This window comes from Dysidea avara, chromosome 10, assembly GCF_963678975.1.
Source record: "Dysidea avara chromosome 10, odDysAvar1.4, whole genome shotgun sequence".
Lineage (NCBI taxonomy): Eukaryota > Metazoa > Porifera > Demospongiae > Dictyoceratida > Dysideidae > Dysidea > Dysidea avara.
The window spans coordinates 30,442,589-30,461,884 of NC_089281.1; the positions used below are offsets into that span (position 1 = coordinate 30,442,589).

The 19,296-nt window shown below is 39.2% G+C and overlaps 1 protein-coding gene across 1 annotated transcript in view; it reads right to left on the minus strand.

The window, feature by feature from the left end:
* LOC136269405 (nucleolar protein 56-like) overlaps positions 1-19,296 on the minus strand; it is a 26,958-nt gene continuing 7,662 nt past the window's right edge. Inside the window, exons 3-9 of the mRNA XM_066064957.1 lie at positions 1,843-2,040; positions 1,231-1,396; positions 998-1,185; positions 803-954; positions 621-721; positions 350-498; positions 1-303 (exon numbers count right to left, since the gene is read on the minus strand). Of these exons, the coding sequence (XP_065921029.1) occupies positions 98-303; positions 350-498; positions 621-721; positions 803-954; positions 998-1,185; positions 1,231-1,396; positions 1,843-2,040 (1,160 nt within the window). The 3' untranslated portion in view covers positions 1-97. The remainder of the gene's footprint in view (positions 304-349; positions 499-620; positions 722-802; positions 955-997; positions 1,186-1,230; positions 1,397-1,842; positions 2,041-19,296) is intronic.

Sequence of the window (19,296 nt, forward strand, 5' to 3'; positions counted from 1 at the left end):
TACAGTCATATATAGTAAACTTTAATATTTATTTAGCTAATATGCACAATCAAACGTTGAGACAGCTATACTACTACTACTACTACTACTACTACAGTTAGTCCTCTTCTTCCACTTTCACTTTCTTCTTTTTCTTCTTTTTTCCAGAAGATGGAGTCACCGCATCTTGCAGCTTCTTTAGCTCTGTTAGGGCTTCTTCCATGACTAAAACATTCTTGCGAGGAGTTTCTCCAGTTTCATAAAATTTTAGTCGCTCTTCAACTTGCTCTTTTAGCTTCTCTCCAAACAAGGTGGTTGGGTGTTCTAATTACAAAATTAAAAATGTTAATATAATGTTTTGGGAAGTTACCTGAGAAACAGTCAATACGACTAGCTATGGAGCACTTGTTGGCAAGGTAACGTGATATCCGACCCTTGTTCTTTGCACCAGCTCTTCCAATATACGAAGAATGAAATATCAGACCATATTTGGGAGTATTACCACGAGTTTTAAGTGCCCTGGAAAAACAGCAACCTCAGTATAAACAATAGCAAATAACTAAATCAACTGTGGTCAGTGGTGTTAGTGAAGTACCAATTGACACTAACTAGGGAGTTAGTAGGATGACAAGACACATTACCTAAACAAGGCCTTCTCAGCTCCCAGGATTTGGACAGTCGATGCCGGATACTTAGCCAAGTTGGTGAGACTACCAGCGTGAGATATCAGACGAGCTCCAACCTACATTAACAACAATACCTATAAATGTCTTTTAACAAGATTTGGTTACAAGCATCAACATTCACATTGCATTCATCTTACATGCTCGCCAATTAATGCTGTCAAATTTGGAGCCACTTGTGTCATCTTTGAAACAAGATATTCGCTCAACTGAGCACGATACTCAGACAAGGCAATGACTCGTGTAGCAAATTGTTGAATATTGATGAGATCAATTGGAGATATGTCCATCCCTGTTGTGTAGTAATAATATCTTATTAACAATCTCTCACTTACCCATTGACATCCTAGAAGCTTCCATTATAGCATGAGCCTTTGAGTCATCCATTAAAATTTCCTCAAGTTCTTCGAGCATATCCTCTGTAAGATCCTTGCGAGACTTGACAAATTTTGCCACTCTTGCGTAAGTGTAGTTATCAGTGACAATCTTAGCTAGCTCAGGGAAATGATACGAGTACCACTCCCTATGATATTAACATGTGTTGGGTGAACACCACTAATAAACAAACCTTATCCTCATTGAGAAAGTGTTGATATCTTTGTCAAGTTGATCCATTAAACTGATACTCTGAATAATCATGTTGTCTACTCGGTTGACATTGAATTTAACTTTAGCTCGTGAGTAGCTGTGTCCTAATCCCAATTGTGCCTTAGCAGCAGCTGATATTGACAAACCTTAAGGTGAGAACAAAGTTTACTGCTGCAAGACATGGGAGGTACTCTCCCCCTAGCAAAATAGGAAGTTGTGTGTACCCACACCTAACCAGGCTTCAAGCCTCCTCCAAGCTACCCACAAGTCATGAATGAGCTTTAGCTTATTACCACATAACCACTACAACCCACCAACAACATCTGAGACAAGGTACTTAGCTATACAAACCAATTATACCATTAAAGGCACAAAAAACTAAACATAAAAATCATTTTAAACTCCTGAGAAATATTTGAAAAGAAACTAAATAACTTTAATGTTTACAAATACTATGGAAATTACACCAACAAGGAATAAAATACAAAGTACAGAAGCTATAAACACATCACTGGTATATAATATTCATAGGGACTGTTACCATAGCTACCCATACAGGACAACTTCCTTATAACAAGTGCTTGCTAAGTACCTGATACAAACTTGTGAAAATGTAATCGTATTCCTCTTAACAGCTCCAGCACAACACCTGTAGACTGACAGGACATTCCAAGTTGTTCTTGCACTACTGCAGCCAATCTGCTATCTTCCACTCCAATTATAATCTTGGATTTTTTCTTTCCAGACACATTGGCTTCCAGAAATCCTCTCAAGTCCTCATGCATTATACCTGTAACAGTTGTTTACAAGCTTACCAGCCAAACTGCAGCCACTTAAGTTAGTCAAATTAAAAGTTATTGTAGGACAAGAGTACACTATACAGGCGTGTATCCATGTTTATATAAGGTTAACCTATAAAAATTAAATTTTGAGGCTAGAGAGCAAAACAACTTATAAATAATATCTGCAGTCCATATACACATGGGTATATTAGTCAACAACTTTTGTACTTTAAAAACTTTCTTTATTACAATGATTTGTTCATATTTAGTACAATTTGTAATATAATTGAAGGAGGATTAAGAATGGTTATCATAGATTTGATGTTTTTGTGAGAAATAGTCTAAATCTAGTTAAACTTGTTAGGCTAATACCATGGTAATACCATGGTAACAGTGCAGGTGATAACTACAACACAACAATTACTTAGGAATCCAGCTAACTGCACTAACAAGAAATTAAAAACATTTGAAATGTTGATGCAGCAATTTGTGAGTTTTATTGAGACACTATACTGCATGGTAAACCACCTGGCCTAAGGCTATAGCTAGTACATCAAATAAAATTATGTCTAATTAGTACAACATTTTTATAGTTACACACTTTTTATCTTCATTTGTTTTGGTATTTGGTATTTGGGATTTCTAAGCTTATAATCTACAAGTGATCACACAATTCCTAATCATATTCCCACTCTGACTGCTGACTATAAAAGATTTTACAATTCTGCATCACAATTGTGTCAGGACAGTCCTACTAATCTAATTACCATTTCACCACACATTGAGGAACTTACACAACTATAATAAAAACTTCTCACATGCAGTAAAGTTAAAATTACTTCAATTTCCTTTTCCCATGATATGACTATATGACATAAAGTGTGGGTTATACACTTGTTTACCAAATGAATTAAATTAGAAATTTAATGAATTATTATCAGTTTAACAAGCCACCTGTGACCTTACCCCACTCCTACCAACAGTAATTCATTATAGCTGACACAGCAAGATCCATTAGTAGTAAATAGTGTTCTGTGAAACTTAAATTGATAAGTAGCTTCAAGGCTTTCCAAATAAATTGTTGTACACTTGCAATATTTGAGCTAATTAAAATATCTGATTTCAAAGTGTACAATACTATATAATGGATTCTAGCAACACACACTACACTTGTAGCCTTTACTTTAACAAGATTCATCTTGCACATGAATATTTTGACACAACTGTCAGCAATATTCACAGACCTCTATCAGTCATTGAGCACTACAGCCCTACACATATTGCACTAATCTGCTGTACCATGTACCTGTGCTCACACAGCTAGTCTTGACAGCAGACAATCAGCTTATGATGCAATCAATACAGATTTCATTTTTGTTAAGCAAGCCCTTGCATGCACTGTTAAAACTGACCACCTAAAGTTTGACTGCTCCAGTCAAAATAGCACCTTCAAGTGATACTATAGCAACAGTGTGAAGGGATAAAGTGAGATATTAATGTTATTGATTTGTAAAAAGACTGTGTTCCGGTATCATTCTGTGAAAATTTGTACATAACAATTTTCACAGTGATATTTAATGATATTGCGCCAGACTTTTATTTGAGTAGATTCTTTAGATGTTGTGTGGAGTGCATCAAGGTGTATGAAGCATGCTGAAACTATGGGGACTTGATCTCCCAGGAAAATTTTGAAAACATACTAATTTGGTCACTAAAAACAACACAAAATTTAGGTTGGACTTATTGCTACTGGACTTTTATACTGAAAAATTGTGGATTCAAGAGGGGTTCTTCACCCCCTGACTATGGGCCTGAGTGCTTAGTAATTATAATACTACAAGTCACTATACTAGCAGTGGTGGGTCTAAAAATTTTCAGAGGGTTTCAAGTTGAGAAAGTTGAATAACTGTCAGGGGTGGATCCAGACTTGGGAGTTCCACCCTGGAATTGCAACTTCAGCCTAGCTTTAAGTTGAAGACCAAAAAAAGAAAAGAAAGGGGATTACCTGCTGTTGAATGCTGCTGCTGATTTCAAAAACAAAGTATGAAGTTTGGCCAGTAGAAAAAGTCCTAATATAATACACTATGTATAACTCTTAGTGACTCTATTAACCACATGAATCGTTAATAAATTAGGTACGCGCTATTTCCAGAGGGGGTTTCAGTCGAAACCATTGCAACCCCCTGTATCTGCCACTGACTAGGTTAACTGTATATATGACTACTGAATTGTGAATAATGTTATAACTCTATTGACATTAATTGGTGTAGACATGACACTTAAACATTAATAATTATCTTCACACAGGTCAGTGGGAGCTGCTAATGGTACACTTATACCAATAGCTTAAGATAACTGTTAGTTAACATTCATGTCACCCTGTCAACCTGCAAACTGCTTTATATACAGACATCTCCTATTAACCCATTTTACTCCTCTGCTAATAAATATAAGATGATTTTCTTTATGGCATAGTAGGAGTGTGGCTGCCACCACTTGGTGACAATTGTATTGTATGTAGTAGGCCGAATGTAGTTACAAAATATTTTGACTAGCTAATAATTTTGTTCCATTACAAAGCATCACTATAGCTGTTTAGGCAATACATGGTTTAGTATTTCTGTGCACCATGCGTCAGCCATTGAGCACCATGAGTCAGCCATTTAGTACACCATGCATGGCTAAAGAACTGTTGTCACGGAATCGTGCAAGCATGTAAACACATGATTGAATCATACCAGTTGCCATCATCAGCCACCTTAGCCTACCTATAACAATGTTCCAATGGACTAACGTATACGGCAAAACTTTCGAGGGGGAAAACATCGCGGTTTTCATGATTATGCTGCCAATCGTGATTGTTTTCCCCTCAAATATTTTGTGTGCAGAACGCCTAAAAACTATATATAATTACTATACCTTTTTGCATTTTGTAGGTCTTCATAGCCAGAGCAGCGATTTTGCAAGCTCACACATTTGACGTTTTTTAATTGGAGAAAAAGATAGTGTTTCTTTGAGAATGCTCTGTTTTTTAATGCTCAACACAGCACTGCTTAAGTATGTCAAGCTAAAGAAATTGACTTTGCCAGATCTAGAGGGGTCCTTAAGTGCTTATCACATTTCACCAGGTGCTTAGCCACTATCCACGAATGTTTTCCCCACGAACTGCAAGATTTCTATGCAACCGCGAATATTTTCCCACGAATTGCAACGCTTCTGTGTATCCGTGAAAGTTTTCCCCCTCAAAAGTTTCGCCGTATATGGTATATAACAGTCTAAGAAAAATTTACCAGGATAAACCAGGAATAGTATGGAAAGGATCTGGTAATCCTAGATATGGGACCTCTGTGGATATGTCCATTTCAGGATAAGTACATTGTACTATGAAACACACAATAAGAAGCACTAGTAAGTCGTAACACATATTGAAAAAATCCGGTAACAACCATGAATAAATAAATAAATTAATAGTAACATACTTTCTGCTATAATAATGAAGTTAGTAGGTTTACAAAATTTAAAAATTGAATTGCAGAATTGCTAGCATACTAACATTGTGTTTATAATGTTCTGAGGGTTTGCCCACACTTTTAAAACCACACTCAATCATTAGGTGTTAGTGTATAAAGCAAATAGGGTGAGTGATTACTAGTTCGTGGTGAGTAAACTCGAGTGATATATTTCACTTACAAGTATAAGGAAAAATTAAGTTTGATTAGGGGCTCAAATAGATTGCCTAGACCTGAAGATATACTACCTAATTTAGTCTACACCCATGACTAAATTTGGGATTAAATGTCCACTAGTAAAATCTTCAGGTGTAGGCGATTTCCCTTGTTTCACTTTCATCTCTATGATCCCTAACTGAACTTGTTTGTTTACTTTTTTGTAACATTATTATGACTTGGTAAACCCATGCATGCTGCATTAGAATGGAAAGAATGGCGCCAGGTTTATTGTTTTCATCTGAACACACGCCCCAACAATCAATTACTGAAACAGCAAAGTGACCAATATGCTCTGCTTTCAACTATGTTCAGCCCATTACACAACGTCATAACGAAGTAGAAGAGTGCCAATCCAGTTGCCACAAAAAAAAATGGATGGTTCCTGTTTGCAAATGTAGAGAGGCCATCATGTAGTGCTACTGCAATTGACACCTTGTGCTGTCAGCAAAGATAAAAGGCACACAAAGGAGGACAAAGGTAAGTCCATGATGTGTGCATTGTACGTACCGCAGTATGCCAAAAGGCACCTGTCAGGCTGTCAAACTGAAAAAAAATCAAATCTGTAGCCTTAGCCATTATTGAGTTACACTTGAGTCAGTCAGTGAGTAGAAAAGTTCACTAAATAAAAAAAAAATCCTAGCAATTTATTGGAAGCATTTCAGGTCATAGCGAAGGCACTTTTGGGTTTAACCAACACTGCCAAGGCATTATGAAGGTATTATTTTAGGGTGATATTTTTGGTCAGAAAAGCCCAAACCTTCGTGATCCCTAATATATACTGTATGATACCACGACTTCTAGGGATTTGCTGATTTACATATACACCCTCAGCTCTGTGGCACTCGGGCATCTGGCGAAATCCCTCACAGTGGTGGTGTTATGTTTCTGTATGTACACAGAGTCTAAGTTAGAACAATAGTTTATATACACACACAGGACGGGTGCTTATCCTTTACATACTAGATCATTATAATAACTGCTTAACTATAGCCACTTATTTGAATATGGCAGCTAATTTGATGTGTGCAATGAGAAAATCATCAAAAGGGTCTTTAAATTATTATTTGGAACTCTACAGAAGATTACCACTAGTAACAAATGTAAACAAACCAATAAACTCCATAGCAACAGACAATTTGGCCCTATAAAAAACCACTTCTCATTTAAGTACTTTGTAAAGTGTAATAATAATAATAATAAATACTTTAGGTTTAAGGAAGAAAATCCATCCCTCCTGGAGGAAGACTGACCCAACTAGACATTGGGCGACCTGCAGTTTGAATCCTGGGGTTGGACGGATTTTTTTCTTCCTTACTTTTGCCCTTTTCTGTTACATCTTATTAGCTATTAGTTATTTAAGTAGAGTCCTTGTAATTAGGTTAGGTAATCCTAAGGCTTCAGCACAAGTTGCTGTCAGACTTTCAGTGCTGGTCACTGTAAAGTGTAATAATATAATTATACAACCAAGTACTTTTTTCATTGAACAATAATGACACACATGTACAATAGTACAGAATAATATTGGTAATACAGGCATACGCTTAAGTATAACCAAAGTTAATAGATGTTAAGATATTAACAGTCCCAAGAATAGCTGCTTTTTGGAGGTTATTAAACAATGTTTCGTTATAGTCAGGTATTCGCTTCCAATCTACTACTACTACTACTACTACTACTACTACTACTACTACTACTAATAATAATAATAATGATAATAATCACTTTGGTAACTGACTTAAAAATTAAAATGACAACATTAAGATAACATGATCAGCTGTTTTCATCAACATGTTGCAGAAGATGTAATTACATAATATGTAGCAATGAATAGTTATACTGTGTTTACACTTGCCTCATATCATTGTACTAGCTCAGTTTGGCACAACTCGTCTCGGTTATCACTACAGTATAAACACCCACTGAACTGAACCAAACCAACACCGGGCTAGCCCTCATGAATCTGCCATGCCAACACAACTCAGTTTGGTTTTCTGTATTCAATGTTTTCTAGTATTATATCAACAATAGCTTAAATGGACCCTACATCAAATGGAAGAATTCAACACTTCATAGCAGACGAGTATTGACCACATCCTAATGAGGGATATTAGCCTACTGGTATAAGCCATCAGAGCACAATTGTGCTAATGCACCACTGTCTTTCTTCCTAACCACCCATCTACTTTACACCATTTTCCAGGCTAGCATACTAACAGTGGTCTAAACGTGTACCTAAACAGGATGTCGGGTTTCGGTTTACACAATTGGCTATGCAGTATTAGCTGTAGTGTCCTATTCTCTCTTCCTTTCATTGTAACATGTACAAGATTGTGACTGCACACAATACATTAGACAATACTACTGACTATTACCACATGTAGTAATGCAAAATGAGTAACGTTACTGCCATATCAACACATTTTATTACATAACATCAGCATAAACAAGACTGGACCACTCTGACGACAAGTACTGCTTATGGGCGGATAACATAACCTCTCCCATTAATTTTACTGTCACATTACAAAAATATTAAGTGTTCAAAGTTGCTAGAAGATGTGATAAAATACAAACCTCATTTTAACCCACACTGGTACAAAATTATGGTAAATTCCAAGCCAAGCCCCGACTATTACTTAATTTACTCAAAACACTGTGGCTACAAGGGATGAAGCACAGATGCCCAACTAAATGGCTCACTACAAATCATTACAATGGACGATGGTAACCAATAGTGATAAATAACAAACAATATCAATGAGGAATGTTGGCACTGTAGTATTCTGATTCCTGTAGGTATTGTCCCTTGGGCAACAATCATGTTACTCAAACAATAACACAGTTTTGTGTGGGTTGTTAAATGCTCATCCTACCCAACCCTTCCTGCCTACCTTGTAGATACAAATTTGGTTAAAGACTTTGTTGGCTACACTCAAAGAAGAGTAAAGCGCTTTGCTATAATATTAATTATGTGCAGCAATCAATAGATTATAATGTGCCAGGTGTGTTACATTCCATGTAGTTATCTACAAGCAGTGGCGTAGCCAAGGGTGGGCCTGGGTGTGCACGTGCCCATCCAAATTTCCCTGGGATGGCAGTGCCCACTTACTAATGATATTACAAACAAGAAACGAGTAGTGCAGCGCCATAGTTTCATTGTAAATCAACAGCTGATAGTGAGACAATAATTACATCACGTGATCCGAGTAGCTTTGATGTTTTCTATTTAATGCATGGCATCATGTGATCCAAATTTTAGGTGGGGAAGAAAAGCACGAGGAAGGAGGGAATCCAGTTTTTTTTCACATCTGGAATATCCAGTTTTTTTTTCACATCTGGAATACTGAGCAGCACGGATTCTGTTATTGCCAAGAATATAAGTGACCATTCATTTCTAGCTTCTATATCATTCATGCAGTAGCATTAGACTAGTGAAATAAGCTGGCAGTGTAACATATTATTAGCTAGCTAGATACTTTTGAAACAATTTTAATCCAAATGTATGTAGAGTTCACTAACGATGGACTCACATTTTGTGCTAGTTAGTTGCATGGGGTGAAATGTGTGGGTGAGTGTGCCCACCCATCCCTGAAGGGCTGGCTATGCCACTGTCTACAAGGGATGGGGAGTTAGTTACAAAGAGGGGTAAAGCGTTACAAATTTTAATTACAAAGGGGAAAAAATGAAAATTTATCCCTTAAACCTGCATAGTCTAGAAAACTGGATTTGATAAAATTAAAACGCACAATATTTTATGCCAATTTACATACATGGTTTCAAACAACCATATCTCGTGAAGCTTTCATCCAGTCCCTTAGAAATACAGATTTTAATAATTGGCAAAGAGCAAGCTTACCCTTGAAATGGGCATGTCCACAGAGGTCTCGTCTCTGGGATAACTGGATCCTTTGTGTACTATTGCGGGTTTATTATGTAACATCACTTTTCTTATCGGAAAAGACGAGTTTCACGAATCCTTGAGTTCATAGTCACGATTTGAAGTCCACTGGATTATAGCATAGATATAATAACGTTTACCGGGATTGGAAACAGAAGTGGGTGTACGTGGGATCCGTGTTTCGGTTACTTTTGGTACATCTTACTACAAAGCAAAGCAGTTTCACTGGATAAAGTAGACACTACTTAATAGTTATGGCCATGAGACATGTGCTCAGCATACAAATTAGTTTAAATACTCACAGGTGAAAGAGACACAGCCCATATTTCATCAAGTCCCACCTGCACTTTCGACTGACACGGTTACAAAAACGAAATTTACAACCAGCAGAAACTTTTTACATCAGTATATTGCAGTCTAGTGACTCCATTAGTGTGTAATACAACCTTGTAGCAAAGTAGTTGAAGTGAAATTCGTACAGAAAGTGAGCTATCTGTACCAACGCAGTAAGGCGAAACACGGATAACATCAAAGGCTGTGATGTAACATTGGGGATTTTGTACACAAATGATGACGTAGCATACTTCCGTTTCCAATCCTGGTAAGTGTTAATGTATCTATGATTATAGATAGGCTAAGACAGCCAAGAATGATAGTTGGCCATTTTTCAGAAGTGTGGCATGATTCACATATGTGCGTATACTCATGCATGATACGAGACATGGGAAGAAACAAGCCAAAGAAATGATCACTCAGTGTTTAGAATAGTTGTAAGTATTGTAATAGTTAACCAGTGTTTGCAAATAACCAGTTAAGAAACCTTTAAACTGTTTTTTTTTCCCCACCCATTCGGTAAACCATAAATTACCCCTGCTGACAAGTGTTAATATCATAACTTAAACCCCAGTGCATGGGAGTATCAAAGCGCCGCGCTGGGTTATAACTACCATACAGCTAGACAGAGCGGCGCTGCTACTGTACGATATATTAGTTATCACCCAGTGATAACTAACTTATCACCCTGTTGCAGAGCCACTCAGTCTCTTTCGTGACATCATAATAACCGCGAATGGCATTGTTTACCGATGGAACAAAGAGCCAAATAAGGAAATATTGATACAAAACACACCAATACAGCACTTAAAACTACCTAAATCTTACAAGAAAAACTGTTAATCCTTTACACAATAACACTACAAGTTACCAATACGATAGTTTAACAAATGTCAAGAATAGTACGTGACGATTTTCGCTCCAGCAATCACTTAGCAGTGAAAAGGTTAACATCTTGGCAATGCTGCGTCTTGTGCTAACAAACAAGTGTAAGGAATACAACAAAAGAACTTAAACAAGAAATGCAAAATTTAATTCCTACTTTAGCCCAAAAAATTGGTAAGAATTAAATTTGCATTTTCTCTTTATTGCAACCAAGGTGATTTACTACTTACCCTCTGACAATCGGCAATTACTGTTCTTCCTTGTCAGACCAGCGTACAATACAGACAAATACAAACTTAACACAAAACTTAGGGGATAATAGGATGTTTAGCTCCTCCTTCAGTCAATGAATTAGGGATTAAATGTTCACTAGTATATCTGCAGGTGTAGGTGATCTCCCCTGTTTCCTACTATTTATTTCTATGACTCCTACTCATTTCTAGTACTTGTTTGCCTACTTTTTGTAACATAATATGAAGCCGTTCACACTGTATTAAGGACTGATGCCAGACAAATCATATCCACTTGTTGGTCTTTACTTTTCTCTTGCACACCACGCGACACCACTATACCAATTTCTGACGAAGGTGAATCGTACCTGGAACCGCTGCTTCATAACACCGCCCTTCGCTACAGTTTTTAGGCAGTATGTAAGGTCTCTCTTGTGGCTACAAAGTAGAATCTCCACACAATTCGGACGAAATCTTGAGCACTGTGACAGGAACTCAAACCGGAACTTAATTTACTATCCGTAAACTTCTGCGCACTCCCGCGCACTGGGATATAAAACAGTTATATCCCGTATACTCGGATGATATCATTGTCATTACACTTGTCCTCGGCTCCGCCTCGGACTCGTGTAATAACAATGATATCACCCTCGTACCGGGATATAACTATAACATAACCTCAAAGCATGTGTAAATATGTGATTGTAATAACTGTTATTGCAAGTCAGGATGTTGATGGTCACTTTGGTACCACCCTAAAACTTCCAGCAGGCTTGTTGAGTACCTCTGCTAATATCACTTTACTACACACAACCAATTAAGTGGAATTATTGGTAGGCAATTAACCAGTGACAAAAACTTTGTAGGTGTACAGCACTATTACTTGTAGGTGTAAAGCACTATTACTTGTAGGTGTACAGCACTATTACTTGTAGCAACTTTCACTACTTATTAAGTTGTTTTTACTGTATTTTGCAGTTTTGCTGTTTTGTAATTACTTTATGGTTTTATTTACATAAATATAAATGACCTAGTCGAGGTCCCTACTCTATAGTAATTACTTAGAGGCATGAGTTTAGTGTTTAGTAAAGCTTGCATAATTACTGAAAAGATGGGCTTTACTCTTCGTGGAAGTCATTATATGCTATTGCTAATGTCAATATCTTGCAACATCAATATAAGACACCAAGAAGGGCAAGGAATATCCATATAATGCTAGTCTTAGCCATTCTCAAGTTATTTTTCATCTGAGGCATTAGTAAATAGTGAAAATAAATTTCACAATTTTGTGGAAACCTTTCGGAAGTATTTCAGTCAGGTAAGGCCATACCTATTTGAAAAGTTGTTGCTCGGACCCGACTGACCCTCTTTTTATAAAAGACCAAAAAAAACAACTCACGTGATTGTTATGTTGGCAGACTTGTAGCCGAAATGGCGGCTAATGCGTGGTTATCTGTTATAGTGAAGAAAGGAGTTGTTGTTGTGTACCCTCGTACAATTCGTTGTCAACAATGGAATGACATGTTTGGAATGGTTTTTAAAAAATATGGTCCCCCCCTGACCTACTGACCCTAACTTTCCCTTAAAAAATCCGAGCAACAATTTTTCAAATAGGTATGGCCTAAAGGCACTTCTGGGCCCCTAACTAACATGGCTATTAAGGTGTTGTGAGGTTCAAGGGTATCAGAGTAGGTCTTACTACTTTCTCCTTTACTCTGATGCCCCTGGTGAGGTTGGTTTCTGGTCAATATTTTCTTAGTGAGGAAGTGCAAACCACATGATCTCCAGCATTGTATGATCATGGAGAATGATAACTACATTAACCTGCTTACTTGGAGGTGTGGCATAACACACGAAGCCATTATTGTGCTATCTCGTAAAACATTAGCAATATGATATTATAATAATGAAATGCTACGTACAGACTCCTTGTATACAAACTCTTAACTTGAACCCAGATAAATAATGTTTCAACATGACAATTAGAGGCAATAGGAAGACAAAATAGACTACAACAGAAAAAGGATGATGAACACAAAAGCTCCTAACATAATATTTAATGACACAGACAGAATGAAAGTGAAGTAGTTCTGACTACTCAAGACACTATACATTATCCCACACCAATAATAACAGATACCAGTTTACACTATACACCCATGGCCAAAATGAGATATACATAGTTTCATCATGTAGTACATAATGACAACATAACTAACACCCAGTGACATCAGATATTAATAATAGAATTACATATAATAAGGATCAGATTACTGGTCACATTGTCATAACAGGTTTATAACATGGTACAAATGACATGAATGAGCTATTTATAGGTAATCTGATATTATAAAATGTAGAACAGAATTAAATTAAGGAAATTATAATGATGATTATCTGGTATTATCAAAATTCTTCAATTTGCTGGCAAGGTCTATGAGTAATACTGACACAGATAATGCATTGTGGACAACACTTCGTTTAAACAACCTAGTACGCTATACTGTATGTGTGTGTAGTGCGTGTGTGTGTGTAGTGCGTGTGTGTGTGTAGTGCGTGTGTGTGTGTAGTGCGTGTGTGTGTAGTGCGTGTGTGTGTGTAGTGCATGTTATGTGCATGTGCGTGTGTGTGTGTGTGTAGCCTCACGTGGCTAGACTGCATTTTTCTTTTGTGTTGAGATAAGGAAAAAACGATCTGGTTACCCTTTCAAAGAAATCCTGTGCCATAGAATAGTCAGGAACTGGCAAGTGCTAAAAAAGCGTTAATGAGCCAAAAAAGACTTGTCTAATGGCCTGCAAATGATGTGACTGGCACCATATTCTAACAAGGCCAAAGTAGCTAGTGTTTGCCCTAGAGGTTGTGATAATTACCCTAGAGGTTGTGATAACTACCCTACGGATGCCATTAGAGCCTCAGAAAGGTTGTGAATAAGGAGAAAGAATAATAAATTCATTGAAGAAATTTTCACAAGTACAAAGCCAAATACTAACTGCCACCCAACAGCTTTGCTATAACTTGTAAGTCGTGTTTCATAGCAAGATGTGCTAGTACTGAAGTGGACACTCCCATACAGGTCCTGTTTCTGGTACAACCGGATCCTTCCTGGACTAGTGCACCTTTGCTATGTAATAGCACAAAGTGTAACCTTTAATAACAGGCATCTCAATAGATGTATAACACTCTCTTGTTATCAAATAATAGTTTTCAACTGTATAGTCATGGGCAATGATTCAAAATTTTGAATGCCTATTGATACTTTAGAGGACTTGCACACGTGAAGCAACAGTTGCTAGATGGACATGTTTCGGGACAACTTTCTATTGTGCATATTGGGTCAGAGTGAAGGTAACGAGATTTATTCACTAAGTGCTGGGTATAGTGGCACTGGGAAGCGGGGCTGGTTTCAAAATAGAAGATCTTATCATTGGCTTCGTGAAATAGGTGGCTAATTAAATTTCAATACATTACTCACCAACCTTTTTCGCCTTTTTTAATGAGCTGGGTGGTATTTACAACACAACTCAACACTGATTCGCTTCATTACAGCCTGTACCAAATCCTGAGAAAGCATTTTTCAGCCAAAACACTGTCCCGAAACATGGCCGACAGCTACAGTTACTTAGCAATTATGATGATTTACGTCATGTTGCAAGTCCCCTATACTTTTTGAGAGGCCTATAAAACTAGTCTAGCAGCATGAAAAGTTTAAAATGAAGGTGAAGCCCTTCATATTTAATGTTTTTATGTAGTTACAGTGTAGGTGGAGCACTACAATTTGTTGTAGCAACACAAGTAAGCCAGCCCCTCAGCTCCAGTAGCTCCAGCTGTCACTACCATGTTTTTCCACTACCAAATGCAGAAAAAGCTGTAGGCTCTATTGGACATAGTGATACTGTATATTAAATTTATTAGGTCCTGTTGGAAGCGTTTGTTCCCAGTGACAGAGATACAAGCCTTCAAAGAGCTTGTTTCACTCGAAAAACTACTAAAAGTTCAATAAAACATCTATACAACCAGTAACTTTAAAAAATCGCTTCCACAGGACCTAGATATTTTAGTTGTTTAGTCACTTGTGTTAAAATTATAAGGATTCAGTAATCTGTTAGTCTGGTTTTTGGCAGCACGTTTTTATAAAACATCGCTCTATTGTAGACCACACACCCAAGAACAGTTGTTGTTCTGTAGTAAAAACAAACAAGCACAATTAGTTATATTGCTAACACAACACAGTTGTTGAAATTATTTATCCCTGCTTGGTTTAAAGCAAGTTTTGTAATTTGTTCCGCCTACGCATTTTAAATATTCCGTAACCTTAAAGAATGATTTAACTCAGGTAAAGTTGACAGTCGGCTGCTTATGCCATAGTGGGCATGAGTGCAGATACGCATGCGTAACAGCAAAAATGGGACAAATCACAAAGAAACCAGCTGTGTAATGGATTGCACTGTAAGTTAGGTGGGGTTCCGTTCCTTGTTTGGATTGGCTTTTACTAAAGTTTAGACTTTGTTGTTTGACAACTTTGTTGCGGTTACTGTTATGTAAACAAAAACAGCATGGTTGACTGCCTTAGTTTATAGTGAGTATTTAGATAAATGGTTACTAAGTAGTTCTATGTACTGGACGGTTAGTATGATGCGATTCGGCCAGTGGCCTGAGAATTTAGTCGTGAACGGGTAGAAGCTGACATTTTAAACGTATTTTAGGAATTGATTAGATTGCTTTAGTATCAGGAGCAGGCCAAATAGTTAAGAGTTAGTGTTATGTGAAGTATGAAGCATCAACAGACATGGATGCCATTCTGGGGCTCTCAGGGTGTACCCCTCGGTAAAATGTTCTTAAACACTCTCTTGAGATACTATTTTAGACTACATCTACTGTGATGGTACTAGTGCTGGGCAATATTTCAATATATTGTCAATATCGCAATATTGAATTGCACAATATATCGTATCAAGGTAAATTATAGAGCCACAATAATATCGTCTAGACAATTGCCAACATCGCCTAATTAAATCTGGCTAGTGGTTGTGTTTCCTACACTTGCTATTTCCAAATGGCTCAGATCATGCAATGATTGCATGCCATTTGGAATTATATAAAGAAGGTGAAGTCGAGCATATCAATGGTATTTGACCTAATTTCAAACATCTACAGCTTGTTGGTAGTTCAGTTCTACGTAATGTGCACCGGAAACGGCTTATGCATACGAAGAAACTGCCTTATAAATACCCAACCGCATGGTCACACTTCGACCTTTTGAAAGCGAGTCCATACTGGGAATGGGTGGGTGGGACCATTGACATGCTCGACTTCACCATCTTCAAATAATTCCAAATAGCATGCAATCATTGCATGATCTAAGCCATTTGGAATTTATATTTCAGAAGGCTCAGTCTCACATATCAATGGTGTTGTTTGTAGCTTCCAAGCTACTCCTTGTGAAGTTGAGCTTCAGTCCACATGACCTCTATGTTTCAGTGGAACCCGAAGCTAGTACCGATCTTCCAAAGGTTGGGTCATTTATTGGACGGTAGTAAAACCTCCTGAAGACAGAGTCTGAGCTCCAGTCTGCTGCCTTAAGGATATCATTTGCGGTGATACCAGCACCTGCAGCAGCTGAGGTCAAGGCGCCTCGGACTGAGTGGCCTGAGAAAACACTCACATCGATGCCAGCAAGCCTAAACACTTCACGCAACTACTGGGCTATGGTTGTTGAGGATACAGGTTTGGGCGGAAGGCATTCAGAGAGCTTGACTGGTAGCCCTGTCTGTGTAATTCTGCCAGAAAATTTGCTACATCAGAGGCGGATCCTGAAATGGGATTGTGACCCCTTTCAGCACACCACACGGCCCATTTTCGAAATTGTGAGTCATAGAAGCAGGCTGACTTGGCCCTCCACGATTGTAGCAGGAGTTAGTAGCTTCTTCTGAAAGGCAGCTACTTGAGAATCTTTCCTGGAGACAGGCCACATGGCTAGTTGAGGGGCCATCTCCATCCAGGAGCCTGACGGCCTCTGGATTAGGTCTGGGACTGGGGCAATCAGCCTGGGAAGGTCCCACAACATCTCCAGAAGCACTGGATACCAGGTTTGGCCCTTCCACACCGGCACTATTAACACCAACTGAGCCTGCTGACGGCACACCTGGCTCAGTACTCTGCTGATTAAGCACCACGGTGGGTTGGAAAACCCCCTCAGAGGGCCCCAGTCCTGCTGGAATGCATCTGCTGCTTCTGCCAGAGGGTCTGGTCTCCAGCTAAAGAAGTAAGGTATCTGGTACGTCAGTCTGGAAGCAAATAGGTCCACGTTCAGCGGCCCGAAGGCTTCCTTGATGGCTCGAAATATGTGCAGAGCATCCAATCTGAACTGTCCCGGATTCTATGTCTGCTATGGTGTTGGACACGCCTGGAATGTGTTGGGCTGACAGGGCAATGTCCCTGTCTAGAGCCCACATCCATAACTCCTTCGCCAGTCCTGTCAGCTGACACGACACTGTGCCTCCCATGTTGTTGATGTATGCCACTGCTGTGGCATTGTCCAGTTGAAAGAGTACCGAAATCTCCGAAGCATGCTTCAGGAAGGTCTTCACTGCAAGTGTGGCTGCTAATACGTAGCTCCTGGGAGTTGATGTGCATAGCTTGTTCCTGTACAGACCAAGCTCCCCCTGTGCGTGTCTCTACACAGGTTGCTCCCCAGCCCATCTGTGAGGCATCGGAGCTGATGGTCACATGTTCTGGTTTCTGTTTGAGAGGTTTCCCATTCCATTTGGATATATGTTCTCTTCACCTGGACAGCTCTTCTACAGAAGCTTGTGAGAGCGTTAGGTGGGCCTCGTAGTTCTGATCATTGTCTGCTAAGGTTGCTTGTAGGTCTCTCTGTAAGCAGCGGTAGAATAGTGGGGCTGGGGGGATAGCTTGGGTTGCTGCACTGAGCTTCCCCAGAAAATGAGACAAGAGGCGGGCTGACAAGGTATTCATGTTGGATATTCTGACTGCCTCTGCCCGGATCTGCTTCACTTTGTCTGCTGGGAGAGAAACCAGCAGAGTGTCGGTGTTCACCATCATGCCTAGGAATTCTAGTTCCTGAGTTGGCGTCATAACCGATTTCTCGGTGTTGATGATGAAGTCCAGGCTTTGAAGGATGTGAGTTAATACCTCCAAGTGCTGTCTCGCTTGCACTGCAGACTCTGATATAATGTCGTCGATATAAATGACCATTCTGGTCCCCCATGACCTGAGCAAGGCCACCACTGCCTTCATTATCTTGGTGAAGGCCCACAGGGAACATGTTAGCCCAAAAAGAAGGCAGGTGAACTGGTAGTTTACTCCCTCTATGCTGAACCGGAGGTAGCATTGATGATCTGGATGCACTGGTACTGTAAAGTAGGCATCCTTCAGGTCCACCTTTATCAGCCAATCTCCGTGCCTCAGCAGGTCTCGGAGAGTGGTTAAGCCTTCCATTTTGAAGTGAGGGGTCTCTAATCATTGATTGAAGGCTTTGAGGTTGATTACTGGCCTCATTTGCCCATTCTTTTTGGGGACCAGAAATAGGACAGAGTAGAACTCTGCCTGAGGGAGTGACTGTCTACAACGGTTATAGCCCCTTTCTCCAACAAGGAGAGACTTATTTGAGCTAGTTTCTCTGATGGGAAGGAAAGCACTCTTGGCTTCCTCCTGTACTGGCTGCCCTACAAAGGGAATTCGAAAGGCTTTGACTGCCTGTAGTACCCAGCTGTCCTTTGTCAACACCTTCCAGGTGTTGACAAAGTGGGCCAATCTGCCTGCCACCCTCAGAGAACTCTCTGTCTGAGGTGGCAAAATGAACCCCATACCATTTGCTTTGGCCTGACAATAACAATTGACTTTGGCACCATTACAACATTCTATGTGCAAGGAACAGTTTCTAGTCATTTCTTCGGGGGAGCTCTCTTCCCCAAAGGATGAGTTTTCTTGAAGTTGGTCGGTCGAGAGTACGGTGGCTGCTTCTATGGCTTTGTTCCTCTGCCCCCTCTTCCCTGACTCGGTGAGGGGGCCTGCCAAAAAACCTGGGTCGGCTTGGACTTTACTTTCCTAATCAGCTGTAGCTGTTGTAGGTAGTCTGCTGCTTCCTTTAGGAAATTTGGACCAAAGAGTCGAGGGGCTGCACTGGCCCAATCTCTCTCCTGAGCTGCAGCAAAAGGTACCAGTTCCCTG